General features: G+C 42.8%; 1 protein-coding gene and 1 long non-coding RNA gene across 14 annotated transcripts in view; one reads left to right on the plus strand and one right to left on the minus strand.

The window, feature by feature from the left end:
• LIMS1 (LIM zinc finger domain containing 1) overlaps positions 1-14524 on the plus strand; it is a 137729-nt gene that overhangs the window by 118732 nt on the left and 4473 nt on the right. For 7 of the 13 annotated variants that reach the window (XM_008166723.4, XM_065580968.1, XM_065580963.1 and 4 more), the window contains 5 exons: positions 1703-1853; positions 4568-4660; positions 6067-6115; positions 10186-10261; positions 10545-10737. In XM_008166723.4, the coding sequence (XP_008164945.1) occupies positions 1703-1853; positions 4568-4660; positions 6067-6115; positions 10186-10261; positions 10545-10692 (517 nt within the window). In that variant the 3' untranslated portion in view covers positions 10693-10737. The remainder of the gene's footprint in view (positions 1-1702; positions 1854-4567; positions 4661-6066; positions 6116-10185; positions 10262-10544; positions 10738-14524) is intronic. The other 6 variants (XM_065580962.1, XM_065580967.1, XM_065580965.1 and 3 more) reach the window with 1 other exon arrangement.
• Positions 11368-14108, minus strand: LOC135980793 (uncharacterized). Its single transcript, XR_010597694.1, has 3 exons — positions 13423-14108; positions 12319-12741; positions 11368-11696 (listed from the first exon to the last, which is right to left on the minus strand). It is a non-coding gene; the product is annotated as an uncharacterized LOC135980793 (long non-coding RNA).

Here is a 14524-nt window from a genome sequence, read left to right on the forward strand (position 1 = left end):
GTAAATTCTTCCCTCCTTTTTCTTTGAAACAATGTGTCTTCAACTGTGGCAGCTGGTCCTTGTCTTCAGGACTGAGCCACTTCCCCAATTTTTACAGGCTGCAATGGCAGCTGTGTCAACACTATACAGCAGAAACCCTATAGCTCTTGGGGCAATTCTGAGGAGAGAGTATTTCTGCTTCAAACAGCTCTGCAGAGAATCTGTGGATTTTCAAAGTGGCCTCTGCAGCAGCTGGAAAAGGCAATTTCCCATCCCCTGGAGGGACTAAAGCTTGCATGGATATTAGCAGTGGGTAAACACAGATTTTCCCCCAATTTCCATGTCCTGCACAGAGATGCTGGATTGGAGGTATTATGGGAGATAACACAGGTGCACTAGTTTGTAGCTGACCATCCAGTAATTTGGTAGTAGGGAAGTTTTCACTTTAGATATTTAGTGCTACAGCAAAGATCAGTTTAAAAAGAATCTGTAATCCTAAAGCAAGAGCAACCAAATGAGACCACCATTGATTATACAGGTTGAACCTCTCTAGTCCGGCACTCTCTGGTCCGGCAACATCCATGACCCAGCATGATTTTATTTTATGTTTTTTTATGCTTTATTTACTTATTTACTTGTGCCAATACAGTAATATTGTGTAACAATACTAACACTTTGTTATGAAGAGAGCCGGTAAGTCTTGGCTAGGCAGCATTGCAAGCGTTGTTCCATTATTCACCTCGGCAAGATAAAAATAAAAAGAGACCCGCTCGCTACAATATGGACCTCCCGTGGTTCAGCAAATTCTCTGGTTTGGCACCGGTCAGGTTTGTAGGGTGCTGGACTAGAGAGGTTCAACCTGTAGTCCATTTTAAAGCTTAATTCTGACAATGTCATTTAACTGTTCTTAATAACATAATTATTCAGATTGGATTCAGATCATCCAATTTAGTGGTTAAAACAAAGTAGCGTACAGAGATTCTGAGATAGTAAGAATATACATGACTGTCACATATAGATGCATATTTTTCTTTATCCCTGAACCCTATAAAGGCATGCATGATTGACTTGGCCCTAGAGCACTAAATTCCAGTATCAGTTATACTGATGTTAATCCGGAGGAAATCATATGACTATAGTGGATTATACTAGTGTCACTGAGAACAGAAGTTAGCCCAGTGTATCTAGGACCTTGTCTACACTAACGAGGTTAGTCAATCTAAGTTACGTACGTTATGTAGCTGAAATCAAGGTAGCTTAGATCGATTTACAGCGGTGTCTACACCATGCTATGTTGGCGAGAGGCACTCTCCCATCAATGTATCCGCGTCTTTACCAGACTCGCTAAATCAATGCCGCTGTATCGATCGTAGCAGCACCGATTTAGCCCATAGTGAAGACAAGCCCTAGATCTTACAAATGATTTTGTGTTCATTGTCAGTGGCATGTAAGAAAATGATGAAACTATTGTAAATCAGATATTTAGAGAAAGTAAAAAACTTCATGCATTATACAATGCAAACATTCAATCTTCAAGATAAAATCCACTGAACCAGGCTATTTTGAACACTAGTATACAAATCACATAATGGAGTGTAAATAAAACTTTTGAAATAAATTCATAACAATAAAGTCATGCCTTCAAAACGTCCCATTAACTAAAATCATTCTCTGTATTCTCAGATTCTGTGTGTTCATGTTTGATTCATTAATTTTTGAACAGGAAGGAACTTACTGCTGATGCTCGTGAGTTGAAGGGAGAATTATATTGTTTACCATGCCATGATAAAATGGGTGTCCCCATTTGTGGTGCATGTAGGAGACCAATTGAAGGACGAGTGGTGAATGCTATGGGGAAACAGTGGCATGTGGAGGTAAATGTCAAAGAGTGTATTATATTTTATAAATATTGGCATGAATATACTAGGTCTGGAATTTTGAGTCAGTTTCAATAGAAAGGATTAGAAAATTCTACAGAAATGGTTGGTAAAGTAAATTGTAGAGCATGTCTTCAGTTGTAATCACACACACAGTTTATTCCATTTTGAAAAATTCTGCATTTTGAGAGAGATTCCCTATATTTTAGATGAGAAATAGTTGTAGAACTCAAAATATCTCTTAAGTCAACAGAAACTTTTTAAATGTCTATATACAGTAGGACACAGACATGAAAGTATGGTTTAGCTGCCACAAATTTCCTGTGTGGTCTTGGGCAAATTATTTAATCTCTCTGTGTCTGCATCGCCATCTGTAAAATGGGGATAATAATGACATTGCCTACCTTACAGGCTGTGTATGAAGTTAAGTTCACTGTTCAAAAAGGTGTTTTGAGATCCTTGGAAAGCGCTAAAGAAGCGCAAAGTATTATACAGAAATGTAGTAATATTTTGCATAAATACTAGTCATTACAAACTGGAGAATTGGTTTGAAATAAATAGGATGAAATTCAGTAATGACAAATGCGAAGTGCTACACATAGGAAGGAATAATCAATTGTACAATTACAAAATGGGAAATGACTGCCTACAAAGGAGTACCCCAGAAAAGGATCTGGGGTTATAGTAGATCACAAACTAAATATGAGTCAACAATGTAATACTGCTGCAAAAAAGCAAACAGCATGGGATGTATTAGCAAGAATGTTGTAAGCAAGACATGAGAAATAATTATTTCACTCTACTGATAAGGCCTCAGTAGAAGTACTGGGTCCAGTTCTGGAAACTTCAGGAAACCACACTTCAGGAAAGATGTGGATAGATTGGGGCAAGTCCAGAGGAGAGCAACAAAAACGATTAAAGATCTAGAAACTATGACCTATGAGGAAAGATTGAAAAAATTGGGTTGGTTTAGTCTAGAAAAGAGACGACTGAGAGGCAACGTGATAAGTCTTCAAGTACATAAAAGGTTGCTGTAAAGTGTGTGGGAGGGGGAGGGGGGATAATTTTTTCTCCTTATCCACTGAGGACAGGACAAGAAGTAATGGGCTTAAATTACAGCAAGGGAGATTTAGGTTAGCTCAGTGATTTTCCCCTGTGTGTCCACCCACTACATGTAAGGCAGTGGTTCTCAACTTTTTGTTTTGGTGATCCCTCTGGGTGTGACCTCCCCTTATAAATTAAAAACCTTTTTTATATTTAACACTATTATAAATGCTGGAGGCGAAGTGGGATATGGGGGTGGAGGCTGACAGCTCGTGACCCCACATAATAACCTTGCAACCCACTGAGGCATCATGACCCCCAGTTGGTGAACCCCCTGGTCTAAAGGGTCCGTGAAAGGACTATGAAAATAAAGTTTTAGATCCCAGAAAAAGCATTCAGTTTTTCTCATCAATCAAAAATATGTGACTACCCCCACCTACAGGTCAAAACCAAGAAGTATTGTCATTACCATAGAAACCTACAGTTTAGCAAACCCTTTCTCACGCTGCGTCAAATGCTGTGCCGAGCACATGCAACGTTTATATTTGAATTCTGTTCAGTCTGTTTTCAGTCTAAGACTTCTTTGGTAGGGGTCTGCAGACAACAGGTTGTATTTCGAAAGGGGGCCGCACTGTCATTTGAAATTTTTTAGGGGTCTGCAAATGAAAAAAGGTTGAAGACCATTGGTTTAGACATTAGGAAAAAATTCTTAATTGTAAGAGTAGTTAAGCACTGGAACAAATTACCTAGGGAGGTTGTGGAATCTCTATCATTGAAGGTTTTTAAGAACAGATTAGACAAACACCTGTTAGGGATGGTCTAAAGATAATTAGTTCTGTCTTAGTGCAAGGGACTAGACCAGATGACCTGTTGAGGTCCCTTCCAGTCCTACATTTCTATGATTCTGTTACAGAGTTCCATAATACTACTTTGCCATTTATGACACCTTCTATTTGAAAATCATAAAGCATTTCACAAACAACTGTTGAGCGTTTCAAAGAAGTGCAGGAGATTTAGCCATACATCTTTCATTAAATTTAATGGAATATATGTAGCTAAATCCTTTAAACTGCTTTGAAAATCTCAATCAATAAATTTATCCTTACACCACATTCCGGTGAGGCAGGCAAGTATTATTATGCCCATCTTATGGATGGGAGAATTGAGGCAAAAAGAAATTAAGTGACTCCCAAAGGCGCAGGGTTATAAATGGAATCCAAACCTGCTTAGTCTCGCTCCCTTAATCACAAGATTATCCTTCCTCCTCAGATATCTTTAAATAAATAAATAAAAACACACCACCATTGACCAGGTTATTGTGACTGTCAAACAAGAAGCGTAACAATAAAGTTTCTTTAAGTTAGTTTAAGAATTTTCCACGATATCAATGCAATTTATCAACTAATAATGAATCCAAAACCTTTTCTTCAGTTTATTTTTTTCTTTAGTCTATTTTCTTTAAAATATAAGACTTTAAAATGAGCAATATTTTGTTTTTTTATGTTTTAAATCTAAAAATAATAAAAGTGTTGTTTTTAATTTTAAAGAAGGCATTACAAGCAGACTATCCTTCAATAATGCTCAGTCCTGAGGTTTGTGTATCTGTTTCCAAAGAAATGCCATTAACTCAACCAATCCAGAGACAATTCATATCATTTTCTTTGCAGCATTTTGTTTGTGCAAAGTGTGAAAAGCCATTTCTTGGTCATCGTCACTATGAGAGGAAGGGCTTGGCATATTGTGAAACCCATTACAATCAGGTAAGGTTGAATTTTGTATCTTAGCCATTAATAAATTCATGATTCATCAACTCACTTATATTTGTCAGAGAGAAAAATATAATATTAACACTAAGGAACTAGTTTTGCCTTCTGACAACCATCTATGTCTTGAAAAGTAGTGTCTGAAGTATTGTAATTCCTTAAACATTTTAACATTTTTCTGCAAATGGTTCAAGTATTTCAATAGAAAACTGTTAAGGACTTAACAAAACATTCAGTATATACTCTGCCTTCAAATCCATAATTACTAATGACTGTAGGACTATTGGCTGTGAACTGCAAGGTCAGTGCACCTGTTCAATGCTACTAATGACACCCAACTTTTCCAAGAATCTAAGGAAAATTTGTCACTCACTGTCTAGGGTTTAACACTAGGCCTTAGTTAATAGAGTGGCTTTCCTTACAGCTGCTACCGCATTATAATAGGACTTTACATGAAGATAGACTGTGTAACCCAGCTTGACTCACTTTTTCTCCATCTAAGACTACAAACACCAAATGCATTTGTCAGAGAACACCACCTAGTGACTACTTTTATTTTCATACATGGATTATAGTCAATGTTCCTTTTCCCTACAGATCCCTTTTTTATAGTCACTCAGATACCACAGTGAGGAGTATAGTTGAAACATCTGGATGAATAAATAAACAAAAGATTTTTGTGTGTGTATTCTGTTAACTGTTAAAATAAACTTGTTGCAACTATTTTAAACATGAGCAAACTGCAAAGTATCACATGCACACACCTTTTGGCACATAAAAAGTGGGTAATAAGCTCCATAGTTCTATGGCATGTATTAATTACAGATTCCTGAATATTCAGTTTTGAAGGTTTGATGTTTGAAATATTGATAGTACAGCTGTAAATGATAAATGCCAAAGCACTACAGATGTTAGGTAAAATTTGGGCCAAAAGTAGAATGGGAGGGTGGATTGGTGTGTACATAAAAATTGAAACTATGCAACAGAAACAGCAAGGCATTGTTCTAGAACCTGAAAGTTCAGATTGACTAGAAACAAGTGATATACAAAAGTGAAACTGTCTAGCTTAATTTTCCAAGATGAAAGAAATGCAAAAAGGAAACAAAACATAATTAGTAGAGAAAAAAAATTAAACATTATTTTTCATCTTTAATAATGATGAAAATTTTGTATAATTTAAATTTGAAAAATTTAATAATGATGAAATTATTTGTAATGGGAATGGAAAGGTGACTTTAAAAAAAAAGAATTAAGTAATTTGACAGTATGCATTCCTTTAATCTTACTGAGTTTGTTAGAAAAGTTGCTATGTCCATATGCTGAGCTGCAATTATTTTGTTTCTAAAATTCTATCCACGATAAATTTTTAAAGTTAAAAATTTGTATTTTCCCCCTAACCACAGCTGTTTGGTGACGTTTGTTTCCACTGTAATCGTGTGATTGAAGGAGATGGTAAGCATTTCTTAAATTGCATTTTTTTTATGTCACTTCAGTAGGAAGCACTTACTAAAAGAGGCACCAGGGAAAGGGAAGACTGGTGTTGAATCCCTTTTGAAATGCTGATTCCCATAATGCCTTTTTCTAAATTCTTCAGAGTTTCTGTGAGTGAAATAAGAGTGTAAAATGGCAAGGCCCCAATCCCTTAGTGAGTTTTACACAGGCAGCTTCCTTTACCTGTGTGGAGCCCCACTGACTTTAATAGACCTCAGTGCAAGTGCAATAATCCACATGCATGCACCTCATTACAGAATTAGGGCCTAAGGGCCTGATTTTAAAGATATTTAGGTGCCTAAAGAGGCAGGTGCCTAGTGGGATTTTTAAAAACTCATAGACACCTAATTTCCATGATTTTAATGCAAATTAGGCAGCTAGGAGCTTTGAAATCCCACTAGGTTGCTATCTGCATCTCTAGGCACCTACATCTGGCTTTAAGTCTGTAGAAGTGAGGCTGTCACAAACACTGCCAAAGGATTAGCATTCAGCAAAACAATGCATCTATAAAGACAATCCAGGTGACCATTAATCTGGAGTGTGGCTGTTGACAACCAAGTGGGACAGGATGGTAGAGAAAGCAGATAACTTTTGTGTTGCCTCATATTAAATTATACCTACCTTACAACACCTATCTGAACCAATACCCTGTACCAGTAATAGCATCAGCTAAACCAAAACCAGTAATCAAGTGACATAAGGCCCAGACACTTCAAAAGGACATCATGGATTATAATCATGACACTAAAGGATGAGTTCTAGATTCAAATGATGTGCTTTCCATATAGTTTCAAGACTACACTCTACCTATAAAACTACAATTTAGGAGTCTTCTTGAAGGAAATATTCTGCTCATCTGCATTAAAATCCTCCAAAACCAAATAAAAATCTAGTGAAACAGGTAACTTCAGCTTTGTATGATAACTAGGTACATGTAATCTGGCTGCCTCATACTGTATGTTCTGGTCGCCAAACTGAGCAAATTGTAGTACGCCATTTCATTGCCCTCGATGTAATTTTTAATCATTGTTTTAAATGTATTCTTTCATTCCTCCATACACATTCAAACAAAACATTGCAGTCACAAATGAGTGTGTCCAGCATTATTCTACCAAAGAGAGAGAGAGAGGGGGTGAACATGTCAGGCAGACAGTTAACGATAGCAGGATCTATATGGTTGTCTGCCTCAGAGGGATCATCTATGGCATTGTTTCTCAAATGCGGCCACCAGGGGGTTTCCCTGCAGCCACAGCAGTTTCCTGGACAGTGGGGGGAAGCATCAGCCCCTCCCCTTTGTCCCTGCTGCTCCTGCATGCACTGCCTTTCTGGAGACACAGGTGGGACACAACGCATAAGGAGCAAGATGTGGCAGCAAGGAGGGGGTGAGAAGGTGAGTGGCGAGGCGAGCAGGCGGGGGGGACCTGGCAGAGGAGTGAGGAGGCGAGCGGTGAGCCAGCAGCAGGGTAAGGAGGTGGGTGGTAGGGGAGGCCCTAAGACCTTCTTCCCTCCCCCCCCCCCCCCCCCTCACACACACACACACACACACTTTCCTGGAGGAGCCCCTGGCTGGCTGAAGCCCCGAACCCCCCCACCTGCCCGGAGGAGCCCCGGGCCAGCCACAGCCGTGCCTCCCCTCCCCAGACCCAAGCCACCCAGATGTGTTTTTCATTGTTATTTGGACTTCTATTATGTCAAAGCATTTTTAAATTTACTTCAGAATTGTTATACAGACAGCCACTTTTACCAAAAAAGCAAAAGAAATAATAATAAAAAAGACAAGAATGTGCAAAGCACATTATTTGTGTTTTTATTCTGTTAGGTCCAGTAAAGAATAGAGATAACTGTGCATGATTTTTATTATTGAGTCTGCAAAAAAACCCCAAAACCTTACATAAATAAATTACGATTTAGATGTATATATGTGCATATTACTTTATTAACTTTAGGAAAAATAAATAATTTTAGGAAAAAGTGTCAGTGCGGCCACCAGCAAGAGTTAGTGGCCGCACTCTGAGGCCATCAAAAAATTTGTTGCGAGAACCCCTGATCTATAGAGCAATACATCAATTATCTATCTGATTAGGATGGTTCTGACAAACAGCAGAGTACCTTTCTCCAAAATGACACTTATTGGACAACTAGCACCCAGAAGTTGGAGAGACGTGCTTGACCAAGGGTGACAGCTACTATAATTGAACATGACTACAGCTGTCTGGCAATAGTCAGTTTCATTCATAGTAGGCAGTTGGGTTGCCAACCCTCCCAGTTTCACCGGGAGTCTCCTGGAATTAGACGCTATCTCCCAGAGGCTACTGCAGCCAAATTGGGAGATTTTGGCGCTAAAAGTCCAGCGGCGCAGTGGGGCTAAGGCGGGCTCCCTGCCTGCCCTGGCCCTGCATCGCTCCTAAAAGTGGCCATCATGTTCCTGCGACCCCTAAGGGGGGAGGGCCCTGGGGTCTCTGTGCGCTGTCTCCTCCCCGAGCGCTGACTCTGCAGCTCCCATTGGCTGAGAACTGCGGCCAATGGGAGCTGTGGGGGTGGCATTTGCTGGCACGGGCAGCACTTGGAGCTCTCTGCCTCCCTCCCCCACGGCTGCAGGGGACGTGCCGGCTGCTTCTGGGAGCAGCACAGGGCGAGGGCAGGCAGGGAGCCTGCCTTAGCCCCGCTGTGCTGCCTGGCCAGAGCCTGCTCCCCTCACCCCCTCCTACACCCCAGCCCCGACCCCCCTCCTGCACCCAAACTCCCTCCCAGAGCCCGCACTCCCTCCTACACCTCAGCCCCAGGCTTAGCCAAACCCCTCTGCCCCAGCCCAGAGTCGATACCTCAACCCCTTGCCCCAGTCCAGTGAAAGTGAGTGAGGTGGGGGAGAGCAAGCGAAAGAGGGAGGGGGGGAATGGAGTGAGTGGGGAGGGGCCTCGAGAAAGGGGCGGGGCAAAGGTGTTGGGGTTTGTGTGATTAAACAGTTGGCAATCCTAGTAGGCAACCTTGGGTGCATTTTTATAGTGGAGCTGCACGTGTTGACCTGAACTAAGAAGAGGAAATAGACCATTTTTTGGCAAGGGAAGAGGTAGAAAGTGTTAGGATCTTTATTTAAATGTTCAAATGGACCAACACCAGATTTCAGCCAAAGATTTCTTTATTAATCCAAAGACCAAATTGGCTTTTATATGGTTACTTTAAGCATGTATCCGTATAATAGCTATCAATCATAAGTATTGATCGGATACTTACAACAGGATTAGGCCCGGGATGCTCAAACCCATATTGGCTGGCTTCAGCTAAACAAGCAGGCACTAGCACGTAGTCCCACCTATTCCCTTCCCTCTTTTATATCTTACAATAAACAGGCCTACATATCTGACATCACTGAATTTTAGGTATTCACCTTTGTCAAAACTGGTTAGAACAGTGCTTGACCAGTTTGCTGGCAAATGCCCCGGGACTTGAAGGACTTCCCTCACAATATTTCACTCATCTCTATCATATCTGCAAATATTAGAGGAACTTCTCCTCCCATGAATCATTCCTTGCTAACAAAGGCTCTATGTTTCATTTCTCTAAGTTTAGTTTAGTTTTTTCCTAATAAAGCATGCTTTCTTAATTCTCAGCAACCCTATGTAAAGAAAGCAGGATGGAAAGAGATACAAAGGAAGAGGAAGTAGAGATTGACATAAACAAAGGGGGAAAGAAAGGCAACTTTGATTCAAGATCAAAATGGAGCTCTTCCAGAGCAGAGCTATCGCAAAACAAAGAGTAGAACTAAATGTTAAGCATCATCTTAAACACTGAAGTAATTTAGAGGCATCTATGCCTCCTACACAGCACTTACCTACAGTATATGTGTATGTGTGTCTCCTTACCCTCACTTCATTTTCATTATTATGGAGCCTAATTTTATCCCTAATTGAGAAATAGGTTTAAAAATAATCACCTTTTCCTGTACGTCTTATGAATGTGTAAATTTCAGAAGTTTTTAACAAATGCCTTTGTTTATTACACTGCTAATATTGTCTTTTTCCCCCTCCCCCTAGTTGTCTCTGCTCTGAATAAGGCATGGTGTGTGAACTGCTTCGCTTGTTCCACTTGCAACACTAAGTTAACTCTCAAGTAAGTTTATCAGATAGTTTAAGAAGATGGAAAACAGTTGTGATCTCTTCAGAACAGATCAATAGTCACCTTTCAAGCACAGCTGTTATAGTCATAGTTTAACTGTAATGGTATATAACCTTTATAGACAACTTCTTGTAAATGATATAGGTATTCGTTCCTGTTGCTCCATATACTACTTTAAAATCTATTTTTGCTTTGTGTTCAATTCTTCTTTCAGCTATGACTTATTCTTAAATCTTTTCCTGTTCTTTCCACTGTTTCCTCTGTGTCTTATCTAAAGGGATAAGTTTGTTGAAATTGATCTAAAACCTGTCTGCAAACACTGTTATGAGAAAATGCCAGAAGAATTTAAACGTCGACTTGCCAAACGGGAGCGAGACGCAAAGGATAAAGACAAGCTGAAAAAGAAAAAGCCAGTCTGTTTGTAAACTTTTCTTTTCCTCCTATCACCATCTCTGCTCCTTTCTTCTTTGGTCAGTGTTTAGGACATGTATTTTTCTTTTGGTTTTCTGCATGTGTTTGTGATAATCAAAGATAGAACAACTATTAATTTCCACATATCTATGATTTGAAATTTTGAACACTACATTTTAATATGTTAAGTTTAGGCCATTGTGCTCTGAAATTGAGCTTGCAAGGTTTCTTAAACAGCAAAATTCATAAATTTTGGACTTCTCGGAGAAAAATCCGTACCTTGCTGAACAAACTGTTTTAGACTACCGTATAGCTCTGATTTCATTCCAGATTCCCAAATTTCATATCTTTTGTGCATATAGTTAATTACATATGCCAGTAGGCATTTGTGTGCATGCAGGCTGAATAGTTAGCTGTCCACCTGCCTATCTGCATGCTCAAATGCAGGATTATGCTTAGAAAACTTGGGGAATGCAGATTTAGAAGCTAGCTGTGAAAACCTGATAGTTTTGAAATTCCACTTTTAGTAAATGCCTTGTGCTTCCATTTTAACATCCCACAAAATAGTTTTTAAGCTAATATAAAATGTCAGTCCCTGAAAACAATATTGTATGCAGAGTACATTTTCTTGTTTTACTAACATTAACATTAGTTAGTTAGTTTTTCACTAACATTAACATTTTGCTCCATTTTTAAATTACTTATCACAACAGCACTCAATTAGACATATAACCATAATTCAGTAGCAGGGATGGGTGTATGCAAATCCACATATTCTTCTTTGAGTGCTTGCTAATGTCCATTCCATGGTAGGTGTGCGCGCGCCCGTGTGCGCAGCCGTTGGAGACTTTTGCCTTAGCGGTACCTGTAGGGCCAGCTGTGGTGCCCTCTGGAGTGCCGCCAGCCCTGCGCCTTCTCAGTTCCTTCTTACCGCCCATGGTGGTTAATCGGAGTGCCTCTGTCCCTTGCTTCGCAAGTGGTCAGTGGTTTTTCTTCATCTGTTTAGCCTTGTGCTTCTCTGTAAATAGTTTTAAGCATTGTTAGTTAGTAGTTAAGTACCCGTTAAGTGTTTAGTTAGATAGTGTCCAAGCGGGAACTTCACCCGCGGAGGGCATGCCCCGATCTCCATGTTTCAAGCCCTGCTCATCCTGTAACAGGCCTATGCCTATTAGTGACCCACAGAAGAGCTGTTTACAGTGCCTCTGGGAAACCCATATAAAGGAGCATTATCATATGTGCCAGTACTTTCATCCACAGACTCAGAAGGAGAACGACATCTGCCTCAGGGCCCTCCAGATGCAGGGTGCCCTGCATCCAGCTTCGGAGCCACTGTGGCCCGAACTGGCATCTAGCGCTTCAACTTCGGTATGTAGCACACCTCCGGCACCGGGGTCCTCCCAGCACCGATCCCCGTCACCAGTGCCAAAAAAGAAGCCTAAGAAGACGGCACCAGCCAAGACCGGGCAAGGGACTCTGTTCGCACCTTACGCCCACTCCGGGCAAGGGACTCTGTTTGCACCTTACACCCACTCCAGACCCGTTGAAGGGTTCGGCCATGGGGGGGTTCCTCCCCCAGAAAGGACCCGCCTCCGACTCCAGTTCTACCCCTAAGAATAAAGAGGCGAAAAGACTGGACTTACTTGGCCGAAAGATTTTTTTCTATGGCTAGGCTCCAGTTTCGGGTGGCAAATCACCATGCCCTCTTGGGCCGCTACAATTTTAACTTGTGGGGCTCTCTCCTAAAGTTCATGTCCAAGGAAGCGGCCCAGGAATTCACCACCCTGGTCGAGGAAGGGACCGCGGCTGCTCGGTCCTCTCTCCAGATGGCCTAGGATGCTGCCGATTCAGCTGCCCGAGTGGTCACCTCAGCGGTGATCATGCACGCAGCTCCAGGACCTTCCATTTGATGGTGTCAGCCTGTTTTCTGATCAAACAGATGCGCGTCTGCATGACTTACAGGACACAAAGGCGACCCTCCGCTCCTGGGGATGCACACGCCTCAGTCGTCTAGGCAGCCATTCCGGCCTCCCCACCTCCTAGGCAGTGGCAGCCTCAGCAGGGACCTAGAAGGAAAAGGGACACTGGGTTCAACCGCCGCTGCCCTTCATAATCCCGATCTCCTGCGCAGCCTGGTCTGGCAAAACACCAGTGTGCTTGGGAGCGACGCACTAGCCAACTGCCCAGATCCTTCCTGCCCTTTCCTTGACCGCCTTTTCTCTGACCACTCGGCCTGGTTGCGGGTTATCTCAGACCGTTGGGTCCTGGACATAGTGGCTTGGGGCTACACCCTGCAATTTTTGGCCGCCCCATGTTCTGCGTGTACACACGTACACACACACACACACAAGCTCCTTATTCAGGAGGTTGAGAACCTCCTACGCCTGGGGGCTGTGGAGGAGCTTCCTCGGGATATGCAAGGAAGAGGATTCTACTCCCGCTACTTCCTAATCCCAAAGGCAAATGGGAGGCTCAGAGCCATCCTGGACCTACAGGGCCTTAACAAGTCTTTGTTGAAGTTCCACATGGTATCCCTGGCTTCCATCATTCCTTCTCTGGGTCCGGGGGTCTGGTACGCTGCTCTCGACTTAAAAGACGCTTACTTTCATGTCTCTATCTTCCCGGGGCACAGACGTTTCCTGCCCTTTATAGTGGCAGGGCGCCACTTCCAGTTTATGACGCTGCGCTTTGGCCTGTCCTCAGCCCTCAGGGTCTTCACGAAATGCATGGCGTTGGTGGTGGCTTACCTGAGGTGTCGAGGGGTTCAGATCGTCCCATATCTCGACAACCGGCTCAACAAGCGCAGGTCTTCAGAGGAGGTCCAGAGGAGCCTCGATCTTGTGCGCTCCATCTGCACTTGGGTCTCCTAATAAACACAGAAAAATCCACATTAGCACTGGTTCAATGGATAGAGTTCACCTGTGCAGTTCTCGACTCCAGGCGGGCCAGGGCATTCCTGCCAGAAGCGCGTTTTCAAGCCATGTCAAACCTGATCACCCACATACAGAGCCAACCGCTCACCACGACCCACACGTGCCTGCAACTGATGGGCCACATGCACCTACGTCGTAAGCCATGCCTGGCTTCATCTGAGGCCCCTACAAATGTAGCTGGCCTCAATCTACAATCCCAGCAGGCACCCCCTGGACCGAGTGGTCACGGTGCTGAGTCATGTCCTCTCACCGCTCAACTGGTGGCAGGATCCCAAGTTGGTGCTGCGGGGAGTCCCTTTCGTAACCCTGTCACCCTTGCTCACCGTGGTCTCAGATGCGTCAGACCTGGTCTGGGGGGCTGTTGGCTGCAACACGACTTAGCCCTTCATATCAATGTCAGGGAACTCAGAGCGGTTCACCTGGCATGCCAAACTTTCCTGCCCCACCTGGAAGGCAAGGTGGTGCAGGTCCTGACAGACAATACTGCCGCAATGTACTACATGAACAGGCAGAGTGGCGCCAGGTCTTCAGCCCTCTTTCAGGAAGCGCTCAGCCTTTGGGACTTTTGTGAGCAGCAGGACGTTCACTTGGTGGCCGCCCACCTGCCCGGTACCAAGAACATCCTGGCAGATCGCCTAAGCAGGAGTTTCTTGTCTCACAATGAATGGCCGCTCAATTCGGAGGTGGTCAACCTGATCTTCCGACGGTGGGGGACGCCCCAGCTGCATCTTTTCACGTCCAGACAGAACAGGAAGTGCCACAGTTCTGTTCTCTGCCGGGCAGGGACAAGGGCTTCCTGTCAGACGTCTTCCTGATCCCATGGTCGGGAGCACTCATGTACGCCTTTCTGCCGGTGCCGCTGATCCACAAGGTCCTGCTCAAGGTGAAGCAAGACAAAGCTTCAGTCATCCTCATA

This window comes from Chrysemys picta, chromosome 1 (assembly GCF_011386835.1).
Source record: "Chrysemys picta bellii isolate R12L10 chromosome 1, ASM1138683v2, whole genome shotgun sequence".
Classification (NCBI taxonomy): Eukaryota; Metazoa; Chordata; order Testudines; family Emydidae; genus Chrysemys; species Chrysemys picta.